This window comes from Ambystoma mexicanum, chromosome 2q (genome assembly GCF_040938575.1).
Source record: "Ambystoma mexicanum isolate Mex_15411 chromosome 2q, UKY_AmexF1_1, whole genome shotgun sequence".
NCBI lineage: Eukaryota > Metazoa > Chordata > Amphibia > Caudata > Ambystomatidae > Ambystoma > Ambystoma mexicanum.
Genome location: NC_090924.1, coordinates 1348313388 through 1348334661, shown reverse-complemented (window position 1 = coordinate 1348334661; position 21274 = coordinate 1348313388). Strand labels below are relative to the sequence as shown.

The 21274-nt window shown below is 47.3% G+C and overlaps 1 protein-coding gene across 1 annotated transcript in view; it reads left to right on the top strand.

Annotated features, from left to right (window-relative positions):
• DYNC1LI1 (dynein cytoplasmic 1 light intermediate chain 1) overlaps positions 1-14334 on the top strand; it is a 1016060-nt gene extending 1001726 nt beyond the window's left edge. Inside the window, exon 13 of the mRNA XM_069648812.1 lies at positions 13376-14334. Within this exon, the coding sequence (XP_069504913.1) occupies positions 13376-13488 (113 nt within the window). The 3' untranslated portion in view covers positions 13489-14334. The remainder of the gene's footprint in view (positions 1-13375) is intronic.
• The last annotated feature ends 6940 nt before the right edge of the window (positions 14335-21274 follow it).

Below are 21274 nucleotides of genomic sequence, written 5' to 3'. Positions count from 1 at the left end.
GCAGACCTAATTGCAGGTGGGGGACTGTAGGGATACAGAATACAGTTCCCAAGTGCGAGGGTTGCCATGGAGGCAGTGCAGGTGTGCAAATGGCGGGGCCTGGGCCCAAGGTCACAAAGGGCGGCCAGGTAGCCAGTGCAGTTTCAGCCAGGAATTTAGCTGGGGAATAAAATGTGCACCTTTTGAACCTCTACACTCATGTCCCTTAAGCTTTTTAACCTTTAAAACAATTGTATTGGTAGCTCTAACATGAGCCTGTAGAATGAGCGAGTTGCAGGCACTTTCGTCCAGGACACCCTTTATGATCTTCCACAAAGATAGGGTTGTTCTAAGGATCAAACCTTCATTTTTGCCCAGATCATTTCGGATTTCCATATAGGACAGAAAATTGTTCTAACTTCTTTCTATCCCCCACCTCACCCTGGCAGGGAGGAGGAAAGACTACATAGGATAGACTCTCGTAGAGCGTTACTTTTTATATATTTAGAATCTCCAACTTTTCTTTGGATATATGTGTCATAAGCTGGGTTGGCTGTCTCTAAGCAGACCTTATCCAGATGGATATTCTGGCCATATCAGAATGTTATAGGTTGGCAGGAAAGGAACCTCCGGAAGGTTTAAGGGCCCATTCCACCAGGTGCATGGCTACCTCTACAGCCCTACAAAAGGGCGTACCAATTAAAAACATTTGTGAGTAGGCAACGTGGTCTAGTATCCACACATTCACAAAGCATTATTGCCTGGGAATCTTCCCTCGGCCAGGATGTACCTTTTGGTAAGGCAGCCTGCACTCAGCCCATGATAATATATGAAATCAAATTCTACTCCCTCCTCCAAATCAAATACTGCTATGGGAGTCTGTCAAAAGATGAGGAATACATGAGAGGACACAATCCATTAGAAGAACAAGTTGCTTACCCCTGGGAACGTTCTTTCAACTGGATGTTCCTCCCACATATTCCTCATCGCCCTCCCATCCTACCCTTCAGTAGAATTTCCTGTGCTATTAAAGCTTCTGTTGCATCAAGGCGAAGTACGGTCACTCCCATGTTTTGCAGGTATTTCTGCTGTTAAAGGGGACAAACGTAACTGAAGCAAACGGGCGCTACACATGCTATATATGCCTCAACGGATGCCTTTGAGGGACATCGAGTCGACGCCATTGCAGACAGCCCTCTGCCGAAAACATTTTTCAAAGCAGCTGAAGCTGGACAACATATGTCAAAAGATGAAGAGTATGTGGGAGGGAACATCCAGTCGAAAGAACGTTACCAAGGGTAAGTAACTTGTTCATCTCAGGGAATGCAAATTTGAAGTGAATTTGTAGTGAAATTAGAACAGACTTACAAGTAACAGGTCTCACTGTTCTAGAGCTAGGCCTGCATGTAAATCTCCAAAAGGCTATACTTACTGCTGCTCAATGCATAATTGGAAGCAGTTTACAGGCGATCGCAGCAAGTGCCTTCAGCAGAGGAAAGACTAAGTCCACAAAAATGCACCAACTTGGAGGTACGGTCCCGTGCAAACACTCGATAAGTGTCTTCACTCTGGGATCCATGATGCCCTGCATCGTTATCATCCCAGACATAAGACTGCAAATGACACAGGATTATGTGGATGACCTGTGGTCTCAAACAAGATTCCTTGTTTTAGAAGCTGCTGCTTTTAACAACAGTAAATGATTCCTTAGGCTAGTGGTGAAAGATGTTGAACTGGTTTGATGGTTTTCCCTTTTAATCTTTTTCACCATTTCAGTCATTTATGACGAATCTCGCTCAGCAAAGATGTAGTGCTGACATGGGGAAAGTTGTTGACACAATATTTCTTGTTGAGCAGGGAGAAGAACTTGGACACCAACATGCATGAGCTAAGGACTGTCCACCTTGCCCTGAAGCGCTTCTTCCAATCCATCACAAACTTTCTGCTCATACAGACCAACAATATCACCACAATGTATTATCTGAACAATCGGGGGGGGGAACAAAGGTCAGGGGCCTGATTTGGGAATCTCGAACAATTGGTCGGTGGCAAAAACATGACCATAACAGCAGTATTCATACACAGACTACAGAACATTCAGGCAAGGTGATCTGAGCAGGTTACCACAAATAGATTCTAAATGTTATCACAAATCTTTTCCTCTAGGAAGCATGAGACCTAGACCGGTTTGCCACAGTGAACATTGCAAGGCAACATGTTCCACCAAATGTTGCCAACTCTGAGCCCGGCTACCGGACTCCTGAATACATAGAGTATTGGCACTTAAAGCTGCTGCATGACCACATGACAATATATGGGGAGTTGAGGACATATCCTAGAGCCTTCACTGGCTGGTCTTTTGCCATCTTGTAATTTGCTTTTCTGCTAGAATACAATGCTTTGTTTCTCACGTGATACTCTCTGTGGATGGGAAGCCATGAACTTTCAAGATGTCACTGTTTGGACGTGCCGATTAACTCAATTTCCCAATTTTCCAGGCTCACTTTAAGCATATTAAGCCTCTTATTACTCATGACAGGTGCATTAAACTGACTCCAGTTACATGACATGGTGGGGGTTCAACATGCATACATGGTGGCCTGTTTAGAGAGTGCATCAGCCTTTGTATTGGGGAAGGGTTTCCTTACCACTCTTATGCTGGGCCATACTAGAGCTTCGTGGAGGGACAAGGCTTTCAGAGGTGGGCTGTCCTAATTGGCTGGTGAAATTGGAAGAACTACCTCCACCCTGCGTCCGCCCCATTGACCCACCAACCCACGAGTGGCCTGTAATGAGGCATTGTGATTATTCATTGCAAGAAAGTTGATTTTTGTACTTCCCAAATTAATAGGCCCTCCCTTTGAACCTGTATGTAATTTGGCCTACAGCATCTAAAATGGAAAGTAGCCTTGTTGGTAGCGATTACATTTCTATTAAAATGCCTAACTGATCCTTGGGTTGAAGAGCCTCCTAGTTTACTCCCTGCGAGGCAACCAGACTTGTTCAAATGCTCATAATCTGACGCATGACTAGAGCTCTTTACCTCTGCACCTGTTCCTCCAACCACAGCATCTGCATTTCAGAGGAGTCTTTTGCAAGCAGCCTTTGTCTCCTCATATTCTGGCGTTTCATGGGGACCTATCCCCATTAACACTGGAGCGAGACCCAACTGCCTACATTTCAGGCGTGTCTCCAAAGACCTACTTATTTTCCACAGCATATGGTTCCTAATCTCTCCCTCTTACCCCCTTCCCTCGCCAAGCCCCATTACCTGTGCAGCGCAGTGAAGATATGGTGCAATGGTAAGTATTCCTTCTACTCCTCCCCCCACGCTGTCTATACTAGGTTAGACTACATATTAGTTACTGAGGAGTGGCTAGCGCTGTTCGAGGGCGCACATTACCTAGCCAGAGTATTATCCAACCACTCCCCGCTAGTATCCAACTGGGTGGTGTTTCCACCCAGATCCCCCCCCCCCGTGCCCACGTGGAGGATAAGAAGTGAAGCATTGCTAGATGCAGCCTTTCGCAAACAAATTAGGAACAGCACACTCGACTTCTGGCAGGTAAATGAAAATAGCGTGCAGCACATAGGCACGGTATGGGAGGCGTACAAAGTTGTCACAAAGGGCGAAATGCTGGCAGCCATAGGGGGAACCCAGAGGTCCATAGTAACCTCACTCGCAAACACAGAAAAAGAGTTGGCTGAATTGGAAGCGAGGGCCACCTTAGAGTTAAAACACACACAAAAGATGGTCGAGCTTAGACAAACTTGTTTAATGTACTGGGACAAGCTGGGGAAGCTCGGCTTTACGAAACACATCGAGAGAACCCATGCCCTAGGAGACAAACCAGGACCCCTATCTGCCATGTCCGCGGGCCGGACGGCACTGCAGTACACACACCGCTAGGTATAAACTCAGTGTTTGGCAGGTTTTACCAGGAACTTTATGCCGGCACCCCATCTCCCACAGCCATTGAAATTGACGTCTTAGACATCATCACACTACCCAAATTCAACGCACAGCTGGCTGAAGCCCTGGACGAACCAATTACCCCGGAGGTGGTGATGGTCACCATTAGGTCCTTACCATCCGGGAAAGCCCCAGGAACTGACGGTTCCCTGGGGAGTGTTATAAAGCGTATGTATGTGGACCCCTATCTGCCTCGAAGGTAAGCCTGAGGGCTCCCCTGATTTATCAACATGCTTGCCGACTCATGCTCTACAAGTGTGCACGACCCCAGATGCACCGAATCATACTATCCGATTTCTTGTGAACTGCCTTCATCATTGTTGATTAGATAATATCTGTTCAGGATCGGTGCACTGCACACCTGGTGTACTTTATCAGACCTGACCCCTTAACAGAGTACTACTTCCAAGATGGCCACCATGTTACATTGAGCAGCACCCTACTATGGCTGTTGTGTAGTCCTTGCAGCCCTCACTCGGATTGGTTACCGTGATCCTTTTTAACCAATCAGCGAGCACCGGCAGGCGCGAACGCCGGCCGGAACGAAGGCACTGAATTAAGGCGCTTGTCCTCCAGCCTGTTCAAAGCATGCCAGAGGCCAGGGCCCATTACCCTATTCCTTCTCTATCAGACTCACACCATCGACAATAGACTGCTGCATCAGAGGTGAGTGAGTCATCATACCTTTTAAGGTATCCAGATCTGCTGCACTCCGAACTTCTGCGTCCCCACCTGCGCACCCAGCTCCTCTTTAAACACTAAATCTAGCCTCTGGCCCCATGCCAATCATCACTGTACTGTTACACATAATCGCATCGAGACTTGCATCCGTACCCTGTATTCCACAAGGGCTGCGCTCTCGAACACTATTTGCCACATCCTGTCCGCGCTCTGCCTTGTGATACCCTTTGCATTACAATTTGTATCCCACTATATCGCCTGCATCTACGGTTGCTATCCCTTCCAGTATTACTATGTTTCCAACCGTGATCACCTGATTGTAGGTGTTACTATGCCTGGCTTTAATACATTATTCAGATAGCCATGTAATTTTACATGCAACACGTGCTATTGACCGCCCCACTACATATGCATTTTCCCATCTGATGTATACCTTGTACTTGCTCTAAATTGTTGTATACCTTTCTATTGATACGCAACTTAGATCCTTTGACTGATTTTTGCTGCTTCCCTATGCTATTCTGTTTAACACTGCAGTGCTCTACCAACCCAGTACTCCACTACTGAGAAACGTAATCCTACATGCTTAATGCTTATATTCCTAACAGAGTACTCCCTTTAAGCATATTGCCCATATTGGAACGCTGTCACCCTCTCTGTAATGCAGGATGCTATTGTTTAATACATAGGTTCCACAGCTACAACGCTGATACCTACTCAGTAATGCAAACTGCTTCTATTTTTATGCACATTGCCCACATCGATTTGCTGTTCCTTACCCTGCAACCAGCCACTTAACTACTGACATCCACCATCCACCAGATAGCTCAGTCGCCTCTGTATAGTCTTATCTACCCTTTTCGAACATGGCACCCACTATCCTCCCTCCCCCACAACATACCACCTACGCCATTCCTACCAGCTCTCCCATCAAGCACGCCATACTCCCAGAACATACCACCTACACCTTTCCTACCAGAAACCTTCACAACCAGACCTAACCTATGCCTAAAGAGTGATGGTCCAGCCCTCTCACCCAGCAATCCCAATACATCGCCCAAACCTCACCTCAGGACACAAGCCAACAATGAATTACCCTTTGCCTCTCATCCAGAGAAACCAAAGATTAGGCTCTCGCTCTACCCACCCTTCAGCCATCCGTAACATAAAAAATCCAGGAAACACCCCTACCACCTGACATCACCCACCATCACATCAATGCCAAACACTCACAACATCGGTGCCACCCCAAAGGCCACACCTGCCAAAACTAAACCACCCACCATTCAGGAAACTCTATTCCAACGTGCACTTATCAATGTACGCTGACAGCCCATGCCACTGAGATCCAAGACCTCATCACCCACCTGGATCTAGACATATTAGCCATCACAGAGACCTGGCTACATGAAGCTTCCGGTCCAGCTGTCTGCCAAGCCTTGCCACCAGGCTACATTATCCTGCACCAGGACAGAACCTCCAGCAAAGGAGGAGGTGTCGCCCTAAATCTAAAGGAAACTCGACGCCAGACAACTTAAAATCTCGGAAGTTGACAACTTCGACATGCTATCAGTGAGAGTATCTCCCTCACCTAATGACACCATAACACTTCACATAGTCTACCGTCCACCAGGCCCAACTCTCAACTTCCATTCCAACGTTGCAGACATCCTAGGGAACAACCTCAAAACCAACTCAAGAACAATTCTCCTAGGAGACATTAACTTAGGATTCAGAGACCCCAAAGATAAGAAAGGTAAAGCCTTCGCTAAAACGCTCTGAGATCTAAGATTTACCCAACTAGTCCACAACCCGACCCACACCAAAGGTCGTATACTAGACTGGATAGCAGATCACAACTGCGCAATTGACATCAGCTCAAACACTCCACGCCCTTGGACAGACCACCACCTACTGCACTTCTTCATACCCTCAAAAACAGGAAGGAACCCAAGCCCACCCGCACCAGCTACTATGGCAAAGTCAAAAAAATTACTTACTACGGAAAGAATCCTCCCTCTTATTTAATCCTCGGCACTAGCTCAACCCAAATCTAAAAACCCCACAGAACTAGTAGAACTTTACAATACCACTCTCAAAGAGGTACTAGATGCAGTAGCCCCTTTAGAAGAGAAATAAAAGCTAAGAAGATATTTCATGCAAACTTGTGGTTCACACAGGAACTCCTTGACGCGCGAACTTCTAAACGAGCAGCACTAACAGCATGGCAAAGGAATCCCTCCACTATCACAAAAGACACCTACCTTACAATCGCCAAAGACTATAAAAAGGAAATCTCCAGGGCCAAAGCTGCCAAAAACAACTCTAGAATTGAGAAAGCCAACTCCCAATCCAAAGAATTATTTGCCATCTACAACGAGCTAACCACCCCCCGCTACACAAACCACCGAGAAAAACGAAACGTGTAATAACATCCAGCATGCCATGTTAGATAAAATCAAAACCCTCCAAAACAAGATTAAGACTCAATTCGACAATCTGCCTAAAGCCACCTCACCCACAACTAAAACCCCCATCACCATCCCATCCATTAGCAATCAACATGACACAAAAACACCCAAACCATTTGCATTTAGGGATGTGACAATCCCAGAGGTCCTTGGGATCATGAAACGCCTCAAACCATCGCTTTGTAAAGGTGACACGTGCCCAGCCAACTTAGTCAAAGACTGTGCGACAGCTCTTGCCCCATTTGTCACCACCTTCATCAATGCCTCCTTCACTACCAGCAACGTTCCACTTGCCCTTAAGGAAGCCTTGACCCCGACTCCCCTAACAACTGCCATCCAATTACCACTGCCATTCCTGCTGAAAATCCTGGACAAGGCTGCATATCTACAGATTCAGGCCTATCTGGAAAAACATGACATCCTTGGTAAAAGCAGTCTGGCTTCCGCCCTCGTCACATCACTGAATCAGCCCTACTCGACCTCAAGAATCAACTACTAGAAGCCATGGACAAAGGCAAATCCTCACTCCTCCTACTTCTAGATCTCTCGGCGGCCTTCGACTTGGTTGACCACAAGATCCTATGCAAACACCTCATCGACACTGCTCACTTTTCCAAAGAGGCAACAGCTTGGGTCGCCTCCTTCCTGGAGGGCCGAGCGATGAGTCTTCTCTGACCAGGCCTCAGCCTCTCCATCCCCCATTGGGTGGGGAGTCACGCAAGGATCCTGCACATCCCCCACCCTCTACAATCTATTCGCTCTTCCCCTTTTCAGTGACCTTGAGGAATTCGGCATAGCCTTTACTAACTATGCTGACGACACACAAATCCTACTCCCCCTAACAGGTGACTATGAACAAGACCTCAACACCCTTCAGAAGACATATGCACACATACAGGCCTGGATGGCAGCCAATGGCATATGTCTGAACGGGAAAAAAACAGAACCCCTACTGGTAGGCCCCAAAGAGTCCCTGAAAAAACTAGGTGACAAATACAGCTCCTTCAGTATTAAGAACACTGTTCTCTCAGCATCTGCTGCAGTGAAAACACTAGGAGTTTACTTGGACTCCACCCTTTCAATGGACTGGCAAGTCAGCGCCATCTCTTCATCGGCTGCACTCGCTACTAAAATCATAAATGCAGTGAAACCGCACCTATCGCCAAATAACTGCCTCAACATTGCCAGAGCCACCATTGGTGCAAAGCTAGATTACTGCTACATTCTACTTCTAGGCACTTCCACAAATATCAACAGACTTCAAACTGCGCAGAACAACGCACTCAGAGCTGCCCTTAGTATCCCAAAGAGAGATCACATCTCCCAGGCTAGGAAAGATGCCCACTGGCTCCCCATCAAAGATAACATTCAAGGCCCTCACGATCACCCACAGGTGCCTCTCTGACTGCCCCAGCCTACATAGCAGAAAAAATACACTGGGCGCCAACCCACAGACCAAAACAAGACGAATACTCTCACCTACTCTGTCCCAGCTTTTAACAGAGCCAAAGCTGGAGGCAACAGCTTTGAAGGTCTAGCCCCAAAAGCCTGGAACACCCTCCTGCACAGTTTACGAAATGTAGAATCTCTCAGTGTTCAGAAAAATGCTAAAGACTGTACTTTTCAACTAGAATGCCGAACATATTGTCTCAAACTGTTGTTCCTCTGTTGCCTCGGAACGTCCTTTAACATTGTTCATGACCTCTGTGTTCTCAGTTTTTTGTACTAGTGCTTTCTAATGTTTGCCCTATAACCTGCAAAGTGAACATTCTGTAACAGCGCCACCATGCCCCTGGGCCGCTGGGCACTTTATAAATCCAAATAACTAAATGAGGACGTTCTGGCACCTCTTCTTGCCCCAGTGTTCAATGAAGCGTACGAAGTGGGCACCCTCCCAGACACCATGAAGGAAGCCATAATTATCCCCCTATTGAAACCAGGCAGGGATGGGAAAGAGTCTGCCTCATATAGGCCCCTGTCCATGTTCAACTCATTTAACAAGATCCTAACGACATTACTGGCAAGGAGACTGCGTAGGGTAGTCCCCCTTCTGATCCATCAGGACCAGACTGGCTATGTGCCTGGGCGATCCATCAATGAGAACCTATGTAGATTACATCATGTTATTTATAACACCAATAGCAGACCCGAGAAATGCGCAGTGGCGTCTTTAGATTCCACTAAGGCTTTCGACTCGGTCAGGTGGGAATGGCTAAATGCGACCATGACAAAAATGGGGATAGGCCCGGCCTTCCTAAAGTGGACCAAACTCATATACACAGACCCCATGGCCAGAGTGCGCACGAACAATACATTCTCCATCAAATGGCACCTCCACAGGGGTACACGGCAGGGCTGTCCACTCTCCCCCATGCTGTACATTTTAGCAGTCGAACCTTTAGCAGCATACCTGCGCCAGGAGTATGGTGACGGGGGCATAGTGTTTGATGGGGTGACACATCTGGTGTCGATGTACGCTGACGACACACGCCTGTACCTAAACAACCCAGAACACATACTACTGTATATCCTGGAGACGCTGGAGGGGTTTCACAGATACACGGGGATCCAAATTAACAATGAAAAATCACGCCTCTACCCCCTGGCCGCCATGAGTATGGACACTCCTGACAAACTCCCTTCAATGGCCTGTGGATGACCACATCTTTCAAATACTTGGGGATCACTATTCACCGGGACCTCTATATGGAACACACTTTAAACACAGTTCGAGCCAAGGAAAACCTAGAAAAATCAATGGCCTTTTGGGGAAAATTCTCGCTTTGTGGCGGGAAGAGCCGGACTTCTAAAAATGGTGGCGCTCCCCCAACACCTGCATTATTTTACCCGCGTCCCATTCAACATCCCCCCCCCCACGTTTTTTTGCAGACCTAAACAAACTCTGCAGGCGATTCCGTTGGCAGGGAGGCAGACAGTCGCGCGCTGGAAGTGCTACCAAGGCCCTACGACAGGGGAGGTCTAAAAATCCCCAATTTTGAACTGTACTACTTGGCAGCCCAATTAAAACATGTCATACAATGGATGGCTGCTGAGACCACATTCGATACCCGACTTCTGCAACCGTCTGTCTCCCAGACGCTACTCAGAGACTTATTCTGGGTCCCAGCGGATGTGACCCGAAACAGCCCCTACCCAGTGAACCTGGGAATTCTGATCTGGAAAAGGGCTTGCAAGGTAGCGAAGATGGAGGACCCATACTCCCTGCAGATCCCTATAGCAGCTATCATGGCGGGCAGGCCTGGGGGTCAGAAAGAGGTCAGAAATAGGTACGGCGAAGGTGGGAACCCTGTGGAGTAGCCAGCCTAGGGGACTTGGTGGATGACCAAGGGATCCTAACATTCGACGAGCTACAGGCAACCTCGGGGCTGCCATCGGGACAGTTCCTACTCCATGGAGCTGTGGTGCGTAGGCTCATGGACCGGTGGCTGGCTGCAGAGAACTTGGAAACTGGGTACGAGACCATCGAAAATATGCTGATTGCAGCCGAAGGGGGACATGAAACCTCAAAGCTCTGACACATTACTGAACAGCACATATAGGCCTCAAGAGCAGAGTGAAATGGGAACACGAAATGTGCTTGGAATTCGAGGAAAAGGAATGGGAACACGTCGCCCACTACCACAAAAAGGTTTCCAGGAACGCCCGACTGCAACTCATACAATTCTACATTCTTAACAGAGCATACCTTACGCCAGAAGAGATCTCCAAATTCAAAGGGGCGAGAGTTATCGAATGCCCAAAGTGCTGCGAACCCTGCGCTGGAAGGACGCACATGTTTTGGGGATGCCAAGTGATACAAACATTTTGGACACAGATTGCTGCAAAAGTGGCCGATGCAGAGACATTGAACTGGAAGTGCAAACACCTGTGGCATGCATCCTGGGCAGATACAAAAGAGGTAAAAAGAACAAACCCCTGAAATAAACTTTAAGACTTGATGTCTATCCTAGCGAAGAGACGCATTGCTTTGGGGTGGAAGAGTGCTAGAGGTCCAAGCTTCGCACCGTGGTGGGAGGACCTTCACAAATGGGTGACAGCAGAAACTGGGGCGTGGGAGAATGCGCTGAGTGAACAGAAACTGGACACCAGTGAGGACTTACACCAATGGGTGGCACTCACGGTGCCATTACTAAGCCCCAGAGAGACAGAAGCTATCTCTAACGACGTGGGCAGCACATGGCAGTCTGATGTGAGCAGAACTGCGTGCAGACAGTAGTCTTGGGGAGGGGGCGGGGGAAGGGGTGGGAGGGACGGGAGGGATGTTACAAGTGAAATCTTAAGAAATGCAATGATATTGTTGTTCCTTTGCAGTTCATGTTGACTAAAACCTAATAAATACATTTTTTTTTTTTTTAAATGGTGCAATGGTATTTAGCGCTTCACACAAATTATAACATTAAAATATAATTTGATTGCATTAAAAGATCCAGTGCTTCAGAAAAAAGTTGCTGACATAAAGGTATAATGCTCGAGCCTTTCTTTTTTTATAGGCTCGCATGCACCCTATCCATCTTTCACAGGGAAGAGCAGCTATATGGTTCAACCTGCTAGGAATCTGAGTTAACGTCAGGGAATATTCAAACACGCTGGTGAGCCTATAAAAGTAATGTATGCTGCAGACCTGCAGGTAGCGAACTTGTTTGACGCATGATAGCGATTCATGTAAAGTAAATCCTTATCACGTTTTATACAATCTGGCCACCTATCCCACTCTCCCTGTCATGATGTAACAAATGACTCTCTGGTGTATAACCAGAGAGGCTACGGAATGGGGAATCAAAGCCTTTGGGTACAGATGGAGAGGGTTTTCTTGGTGCAGGCATGTGCAGAGCCTTGACTGCTACTGAAGAAAGATCCAATCTCCGTACTTTGGTACTGCTAGTTCACGAGTCTAAAGGAAGGAGATAGGAACTACATGTGCATTACAGAGGTGATGACATATACTAATTTCAGCATCAACTGAAGTTGCTTCATGGGACACGAGGATCTAAGATTAAGCTAATTAATGAGGGGGTTAAGTGGAGGGTCAGCGTGACCATTTTATTATATTTTTAGGGCCTATCTGAATCCGAGGTTGGTATGGTATGTTGTATATGCAGGGGCGCAAAGAGTATGTGCCAGTATTCTGGTTGCAAGCCCTTGGTCCCTATTCATTCTGTAAGCCGGAATTTTGTTTTGAAGAAATGGATTTCAGAGACATGTTTTACCTTTCCAACACGGTATAAGAAGATGAACCAAATCTGCTGCTTTTTTAGAAGCCTTGGGGAAATTGACTGCCATTTTCACTAAGTTGGCTCACTGTTAAATACCAGTCAACTGTTTATAGAACACAACGCATTGATGACATGAACGCTAAAAGTAATCACATGTTCCATGTAGCGTTTTATGACTGATTTTTAAGTGAACTTCAAAATAAAAAGTCGCTTTTGTTTGGTTTTAAACAAATGAAATCAAAAAGAAAATGCCTAATTAGACATGAACAATTTCACATGTTTTCAAAGCATTTGTTTTGTTAGTGTTCCAAGAACCCTCAAATAGGCAGAGTTATTCAACTGTTGATGAAATGACTGTAGACTGCCATGAATGGAGACCAGGAATTCCAAGGAACTTTTGCACCCTGATGGTGAATGGTTAGGGATCCGAGTGCCAGGCAAATGGAAGGGAATGCGAAGATTTCAGATGTACCTTGGTCCCACTGCTCTGCAGCATTGGCCCAGCGCTTCCATAGGTGGACGAGAGCAGGCTTTTAATGACGGCTACGGAAGGCAAGTAACGTTCAATTTGACTGCACTGATTAGTGATTCTGATTGGAGTTTGACGGCCATGAAGATGATGTGCTCCGAAAGAGCGGGCCCTGTGGTTCCTCAATGATACTCCCTCCTCCTCCTTGCTGAACCAATCTCTCGATATTTTGAATCCCCATAAGATTAAAGTACAGTCATAATGGCAGTCAATCACAGGGCACTCTGTACTGTGGGTTGCTATATGCATTCGAAATGCAGACCTTTTCATGGGATATTCGTTTTTTGGGGACTTGAAAGGTGTGCCCTCCCGAGAGGCAATGTTGCAATCATAATGTTTGGTGTACAATTGGTTTTGCAAAAAGTTATGTAGAAATGTGTTTTAAACGTTGGTTATTAGAAATCTCAATACCAATGTAAAAGAGTATGCAGCAGGAATGCTGCAAGTAAGATCCTGTTGTTTTCAAATGAAAAGCATGTGATGTAACCAGCTTTATTTGTGTTTGTAGGCCAGAAATCTCTATTGACCGATGCAGAAGCAGAACTGGAAAGAATTGCACAGCGATCTGACCTAGTTTCTCCTACTACACCTACGTCCCCTTCAGAAGCGGAAGCATCTTGAAGATGCAAAATACAGCCATGGATTTCTTGGGATTATTTCAATTGGCCATTGCCTTTCCTTCCTCATTAATTGTGGAACTTTAGAGCTGAAATATTTTCTTCCCCCTCCAGAGGACTGCAAGCAATCGAAGTCTTGAAATAATGTGCGTGTTCCCCTGCTTTGTAAAAGGGAGCTGTGCTCAAGGAAAAAGGGGAAAGTGTACAAGACTGCTGTTTACATTGTGTATATTCAGATTTTTTTTAATCTTTGATATCCTTACAATACCAATAGACAGTATAGCTACAACTATGCCTTGTTGACCACCTCATGCAATTAGCTGTTTTCAAAGTTGGCACGGAAACATTTGGTGATTCATGGCATGGGGCTACATTTCTTTTGTGCCAACTTTCTAGTGGAACTGGACCCTGAACCCTTAAATGTATTAAAGGCCGAGTACAAGCCCCACGTTTGTGGAGAACCTAATAAAGAAAACTTCATCAGTTCCTTATTTGCTTTATGCACAAGCTTCTGACTACAGACCCAATTAATCGCACTTGAATTTAAGGATATAGTTATCTAAATTTAAGTGCACACTACATCAGAATCTTTCCCAAACGTGTTACATATGAAGTCTGTTGGCTTAATCACTTGGTCAAGCACTGAATAAACATGGATTTTTGTGGGATTTTTAAAAATAAAAGTAAAAAGGTTTTTTGTTTTTGTAAAATTGTACAGGATGTCCTTTTCCCACCTCGGTCAGTATGTTGCTTGGCCTTAATACAAACTGTTTCCCATATTACAGTGATGATTTCAAATAAGTCATCAAAACTGTAATTAATCAATAAAGTTGTATTTATTCTCTGCAAACCGTATCAGCATCCCACTTCGCCTGCTTTGCCCTAATGACATTGGCTGCTCTATGAATGATTGTGGATAGAACACACTACGCGCTTACTTCTAATGAATGTGTTTCTGACGTTACAAAGAGCCAGTACTGATGAATTTCCATTCTCTCTCTCTCTCTCTCTTTCTTTCTCTCTTTCTCTCTCTGTCTCTCTCTTTCTCTATATAATATATTCTGTCTGAGGCTTGTGGAATCTGCTTAGATCACATGCTATGCATGGGCCGACATCTAGTGGAAGATGCAGAGTATTACAGTTGTTGTTTTCGAAACTCAAAGGGACGTTGGCAGGGTGTACCAGTAATACTATCCCTAGTGTGACGTCCACTGTACCCATGGTCCTTCACGCGTCGAGGTCCCGCAGATTGTTTTTTTTCCACCATCATCGACAGACGCTAAATAGCAGAGTTCCTATTTCGGCTAATGCCATTGATTAAAACTTAATTGGAGTTAGTTACTCTTTCTATCCTTTAAAACGCTGACCTTCAACGAACATCTTCAGTGGTGATAAGGATGAATGTCATTGGACAAAGACCTTGACTCGACACCCCTTTGGCCTTGGAAGGCCGCATCGAGCCTCAGCCCAGACAGTAGGGAGAGTGGGTGGTGCACATTTCTTAGGGTTCTAAGAGAATGCATATTCCCCTTTACCCTCTCGATTTTCGCCTAGCTGCCCTTCCATCAAAAAATGGAAAACACACCATTTCAATTCTGCCTCAGTTGTAATAAGTTCCCCTGGAAAGACGAGCACTGGTTGTGCAACCTCTGTCTTGCACGGGATCACAACGAGGGCTATTGTCGAGCTCGTCAGCTCTTCAAACCAAAAACAATAGACCGAAAAACCAAACGTTGGGCTCACCACACCATGACAGGGAATCAACCAATTCACACATGCTAGCCCCTGACCCCAGCAGACAGGCTGGCGGCGCTGTTATGGGGACGACACCCCGTGGCAGTAGCCCACTTAAATCAGTCAACACTAAACAGAGTCGACGACAATGTCTTCTACACGCCCGCACACATCATCAAGGGGGGGTCCACCAGCTCCCTGTCGTCTGGGCACTCGATCCCGATCACCACATGACAGGCCCCCAAAGTCGCGAGTCACCGCAGGCGCAGTGTCCAAATTATCATCAAAACGTCGAGTGTCGGAGGATGCGGTTTCACACCTTCCGCCCGCTGAGATTCGACACGCCACACAGATGTCAAAATCGGCAAAAAGCACCAAGACTACCAAAATCGCACATCTGGTGCAAAAGTATGTCCCGGAGAGCCTGCTTAAGGGGAAAAGTACCAAATAACACTCTTAAGAGTCATTCTCATAGAGAGAAGACAAGTACACCACACAGGGAAAAGGACACTGTTCTCCAGTGGAGAACACCGTAGCAGCAGCCTTAAAAAACAACACTTCAAACTCCTGTGTCTATACTGAGCTCCTCTCAGTGGAACTCAGATGATATTGATAGGGTCATGAGACGAATGACATTCATGACAGATTATTTTGAGAAAAATCCCCAGGCTATGCTAAGTTTAAAGAACAAGCCACCTACTAGTGGCGCCACGTCTTCACAACCCCCAGCAAAGAGGCCACATCCAGACACCCTTCTAGTTACCCCTCAGCAAAACCCAGTCCAAATTGATCTATATGATACAAATACAAACTGAGGAGATTGAAACACTAGAGGAGGCAAACCAATACTACGATGAGGATGAAGAGGATGTGTATCACTTAACCCTCTCCAGTTAACCTAGACCCACCGGTGGACAATCAACTTCAGTATAAAGAAATGCTTGTAAAAGCAGCCAAGCATTTTAAAATTCAGACCCAGGAGACACAATTAGATAAGGATTTTGTGGAGGACATTTTAGGGGACAGGAAAGTTGTCACCCAATTTATACCTATTCTTCAGTCTGTTCAAAGAAGAATCCAACCTTCTCTGGAGACACCAAACTCAACGCGGGCGGTTAACCCACGTATTGAAAAGATGTTCCGCCCTGCCCCTACAGACTAGATTCTCTTTGCGACTACAACTCGGAAAAGGGCAGGGACACCTCCTAGCCTCATCGGAAGCACCCCCGATAAGGAAAATAAAAAACGGTGTACTCTCAGGAGGAAAGTGGCCACCTCAGCGGCTTTCCAAACAAGGATTGCCAATAACACCACTTTATTGGCAAGTTACAACTGCCACAAGTGGGAGGAGGTTGCTACCTTAATGGCCTCGGCTATGGAACCTCTAAAATCGCAACTGACCCAAACAGTAGCAGAAGGAAAGGCAGTGTCAAACTGCATCCTGAAAACTAACTTGGGTGCCGCAGTCAATGCGAGCAGAATATTAGCTGAGGGTACACTCTTAAAAGGCCACACAAGGCTTCACCAATCAGTATTTAAACTGGAAACAGAGGCAACACTCGACATGCCTATCGAACCGAAAGTACTACTTGTGATGCTGGAAATGCATCGGAGGGACAGGGCCTCTGTATCCTTGTCCTTTACTGCTTTTTATCATGTGTTCTATCGTGTTTTCCGCGCAGGAGTTCATGTGGGACTCCTGGCGGTGCAGCTCTCTTTTGGTTTGGTGTACAGACCTATGGGATACCCTTATGGCACCCATGGGTGGGGGTACAACCCTGTGCCCCTAGTGTATGTTTTTGGGCACCTGTGTGTGGCCCACAGAGCAGGGTACGGGCTGGTGGCTGCCCTGCCCTCCATTTTGGGATACCCAGGCCCTGTCATTGGAATCAGTAGATTCCTGATGGAGACAAGATGGCCTCTTTCCTTCCATCGCCTGTTACCTTGATCTTCTCGTCGTCCTAGGAAGCCCTGACTCTTTCCCTTCCCCCTGACTGGCTGTTGGATGGAAGTTCCATATATGGTAGTGTGGGGAAGTGCCGACCAGACTGGCTGGAGCCTTCCCAACGATTTTATGTTGTGGGTACACCTGTGGGTGGGACCTGGGTGAATCGAGTGTGTGACGAATCTACACTTCTTGTTGTGGATGTCTGCTATCTGGTGTTTGACACAATGACTTAGACAGCCCTGCCCGAAACTGGAATGAATGCAGTATGTAGTGTTGAATGGCGTGGTACTTGTCCGAATCCACATTCTGTGTTGTGAATGTCTGGATGGAGAAGAATGGCCTGAATGCACTGTGTGCCTGATTGGCTGATTGACTGCGAATTCTCTTCGAAGTGATTGGCTGCCTGAGTGTGACCCAGCAGAATGAATGGGGGATCAACAGTATATCTGGGGACCTCTCACTGCTAGGAAACGTGTTCAGAAGCTGAAGTCTAAACTACGAAGAGTAACTGAAGTGAAACTGAAGTTTCACCTTGAAGCCCTGCTGGAAGAGAAGAATTGCTGTTGCTCTTCTTCAATCTGAAAGCCACTGCGTCTCCAAGGACTGACCCAGAGAGGACCTGGTAAGGCACCCTCTTCCCGAGCTATGAGGGACCATCGTGCACCAGCTGATCTTTGCCAAAGCTCCCTGGTAGACAGACCTACGAAAGGCTGCTGACCGGAGACGTGGACTGCTGCGGAATCCCAAAGATGAGCGCCTGGACTGTTGTCCGCCACCGTCGACGACTGCCGTTGCTGATCGGAGCCGCTGTGCTCCCGTTGCCTAAGAACTTTCGATTCACGGACGCGCTCGTCTGCACCACCGCCCACCTTATCCCGCCGGAGAAGGCCAGGCCGTTGACGCGCCGAAGGAGCATCCACCGATGGGTGTCCCACCACCCAAAGACCACAGACGCTGACGACTCTACGCCCTTGCTGGGACACAGTTCTTCAAACTCCTTGCGGTCGTGGTGGTCTGGGCAGAGACCCTGCTCGAGGTGGCACCCCACCTCAGAGCAAGTGACATTCCGCTCCAGGTACCCTCCCACGCATCTTCAGTAGGAGGTCGTGTGTGTGGCCCACAGAGCAGGGTATGGGCTGGTGGCAGCTCCATGCTGAATTTGACATGTACTCTGAGTATCCTCCATTTTGGGATACCCAGGCCCTGCAATTGGAATCAGTTGATTCCTGATAGGAAACAAGATGGCCCCTGTGGCCTCTTGCTTTCTATTGCCTGTTACCTTTTTTTCCCAAAGTCCTGGGAAGCCCTGACTCTGTCCCTTCCCCCTGACCGGCTGTTGGGTGGAAGTTCCATATATGGTGGTGTTGTGAAGTCCAGGCCAGACTGGCTGGAGCCTTCCCAGTGACTGTATGTTGTGGGTACACCCTGTGGGTGGGACCTGGGTGAATGGAGTGTGTGACTAATATGCATTCTGTGTTTTGGGTGTCTAGTATCTGGTGTTTGACACAATGACTACTGAGACAGCCCTGCCCAAAACTGGTATGAATGCAGTGTGGAGTGTTGAATGGCTGGGTACTTGTTCCAATACACATAACTTGTTGTGAGTGTCTGGAGAGGAATGAATGGCCTGAATGCACTATGCACCTGATTGGATGCCTGCCTTCATGAATGCCCTTCTGACCGATTGGTTCCCTGAGTGTGACCCAGCAGAATGAATGGGAGATCAACTAGTATATCTGGGGGCCTCTAACTGCTAGAATTCATGGTCAGAAGCTGAAGTCCACTATGAAGGGTAACTGGAGTAAAACTGAAGCTTAACCTTGAAGCCCTGCTGGACGAGATGTTGCTCTCCTTCACAATCTGAAAGCTGCTGTGTCTACAAGGACGGACCCAGAGAGGCCCTGGTAAGGTACCCTCTTCCCGAGCTACGAGGGACCATCGTGCACCAGCAGTTCTTTGCCAAAGCTCCCTTGTAGACAGACCATCGACAGGCTGCCGACCTGAGATGGGGACCGCCGCGGAATCGCAAAGAGAAGTGCCTGGACTGTTGCCTGCCACTGTCGCTGACCGCCGTCCGGAGCTGCTGTGCTCCCGTTTGCCTAAGAAGTTTCGAATCCAAGGACACTCTCGTCCGCTTCGTCGCCGCTGTATCCTGCTGGAGAAGGCCTGACTGTCGACGCGCCGAGGAGCATCCACTGGTGGTTTTCCCGCCACCCAAAGACCACAAAGATGCCGACGACTCAACGCCCTTCTTGGGCCACAGGTTCTTCAAACTCTTTGCGGTCCAGAACTATCAACACCGAGGTGCCCCGCACGCCTCTTCCTTGCAGGACATTTACGCTTCCCCGTTCAACAAGCACCGCTAGGAACGAAGCTGTCATCGTAGCTTACCCTGTTCTCCGTCGGACGTTCGACGACCCGTGTCTCCTGCCTTAAAGGGAGGGCACTCAAGAAGGGCCGTCGATTCCCCGGTGACGAACGCTACAATTCCAGGTACATTGGGCCTGTAGAACTATTGTAGAGGGAAATAAGACTCATAGAACAATATATACACTGGGCTTGTTTTACAGGTTGCCCAGGTGGGGAGGGGGATCGCCCCACAGAAATGTGCCTAGTTGGTAAAGGCCAGTATTCTGCCAATTGTTCAACCATTTTGCTTTCCTTCCTCTCTCTACTGCTGGTTTCCTCTTTATTGATCTACGTGGCATTTTGACAGTATAGTTGATGCACTTTAATGAGATCTGATAATAATTGTGGTACCACTTTAGAACTATATATTTACCATTATTGATTTTCTGAGCACAATGAGTTATTGTGATAGTGTACATAACCTTGAATATTAATTATATAAAGACTGTTTTAACTAATACAGTGTGTGGACATTCCTTTGTGGGGGCTCGGGGACTATACTGTACTTAAGAACCGGCCTGCATCACCTCCTGAGAAGCTAGGCCTTGATTGCTTGTCCATTTCTACCACAATAGAGAATCTTGGCTGGGGTCCTCTGTGCCTCTCCTCTACCATATAGAGAGCGGAAGTACAGACCCCCCCCTCCAGTCTTTACACTATTCAGTAACACAGTTGAGGATGCTTTAAAATCAGCCAAAGAAGAGTATGACACTCTTAAATCACTAGGCCAGCTAACTAATAAACCTCCAGGCCAAAGAGGCGGAAACAATTTTCGTCGCTTTCGAGGTCAAAACTCTGAGGTGCTGGATATAGCCAGAATAAAAGCTCATCCTGGGGTTCCAATCAGGGACAAGCGTCCCAAGGCTTCCAAAGAGAGGGGAGCTGGAGCTCCCCTCTCCCACTGCAGGAGCAGTGCCCTGCCAGGATGCCTGCCCCATCTGAAGGTAGGCAATCTGCTCACGCCACTGCTCCCTGAAGCCCGGTGCACTTCCCTGAAAAAATCATTTGCTGGAGCCCCTCTACAATTCGCCACCACGACCAGCTTGTGGTTAATGCCACTCCTTTTTATTGCACTTGCCTCCAGTACTCCGGAGTGCAACCGCCGCCATTGGAGACCACAAGGACCTTTGCCACTTAAAAATGGCCACCCGCAATATTGTACCTGGTTTCCACATGAGGAAACACACCAGGCCCAGTACCTAATCCTGATTGGCTTGACGCTACTACTTACTGGCCAATTGTAAGCCGGCAGGCGTTTAAGCCGGCCCACAACTGAAGGCATCCTCCTGTCCTGAGCCTGTCGGGAGCCGGAAGTGCCGAGTGCCAGGACCCCTGAACCTCCGTTGAGCCGACTGGAAGACTCTGTACATTTTTTTGTCCCATCTACTAGGGTAAGCAGCCCCTTACTATCGCTACCCACTGGCCCAACCCAAATTGCAACCTATGCCGTGTTTGCTCCTTAAGAGTGCCGTTCACACTGTGGACCTGAGTAGACTAATGGACACTTTCTGCTGCATATGTTACTTGCCATTTAAAGTTGTTCACTGCTGCCCTGTTTCATTGCTGTCTGACCCTGCTGATCAATCACGTAGTATTATGTATGCATTATATACAGCTAATTAATTAGGTTATCGCCCACATACCTTATGTGTATCCTCATATTGGTGTTGATCATATTGCCAGCCTCAATCTTGCCTAC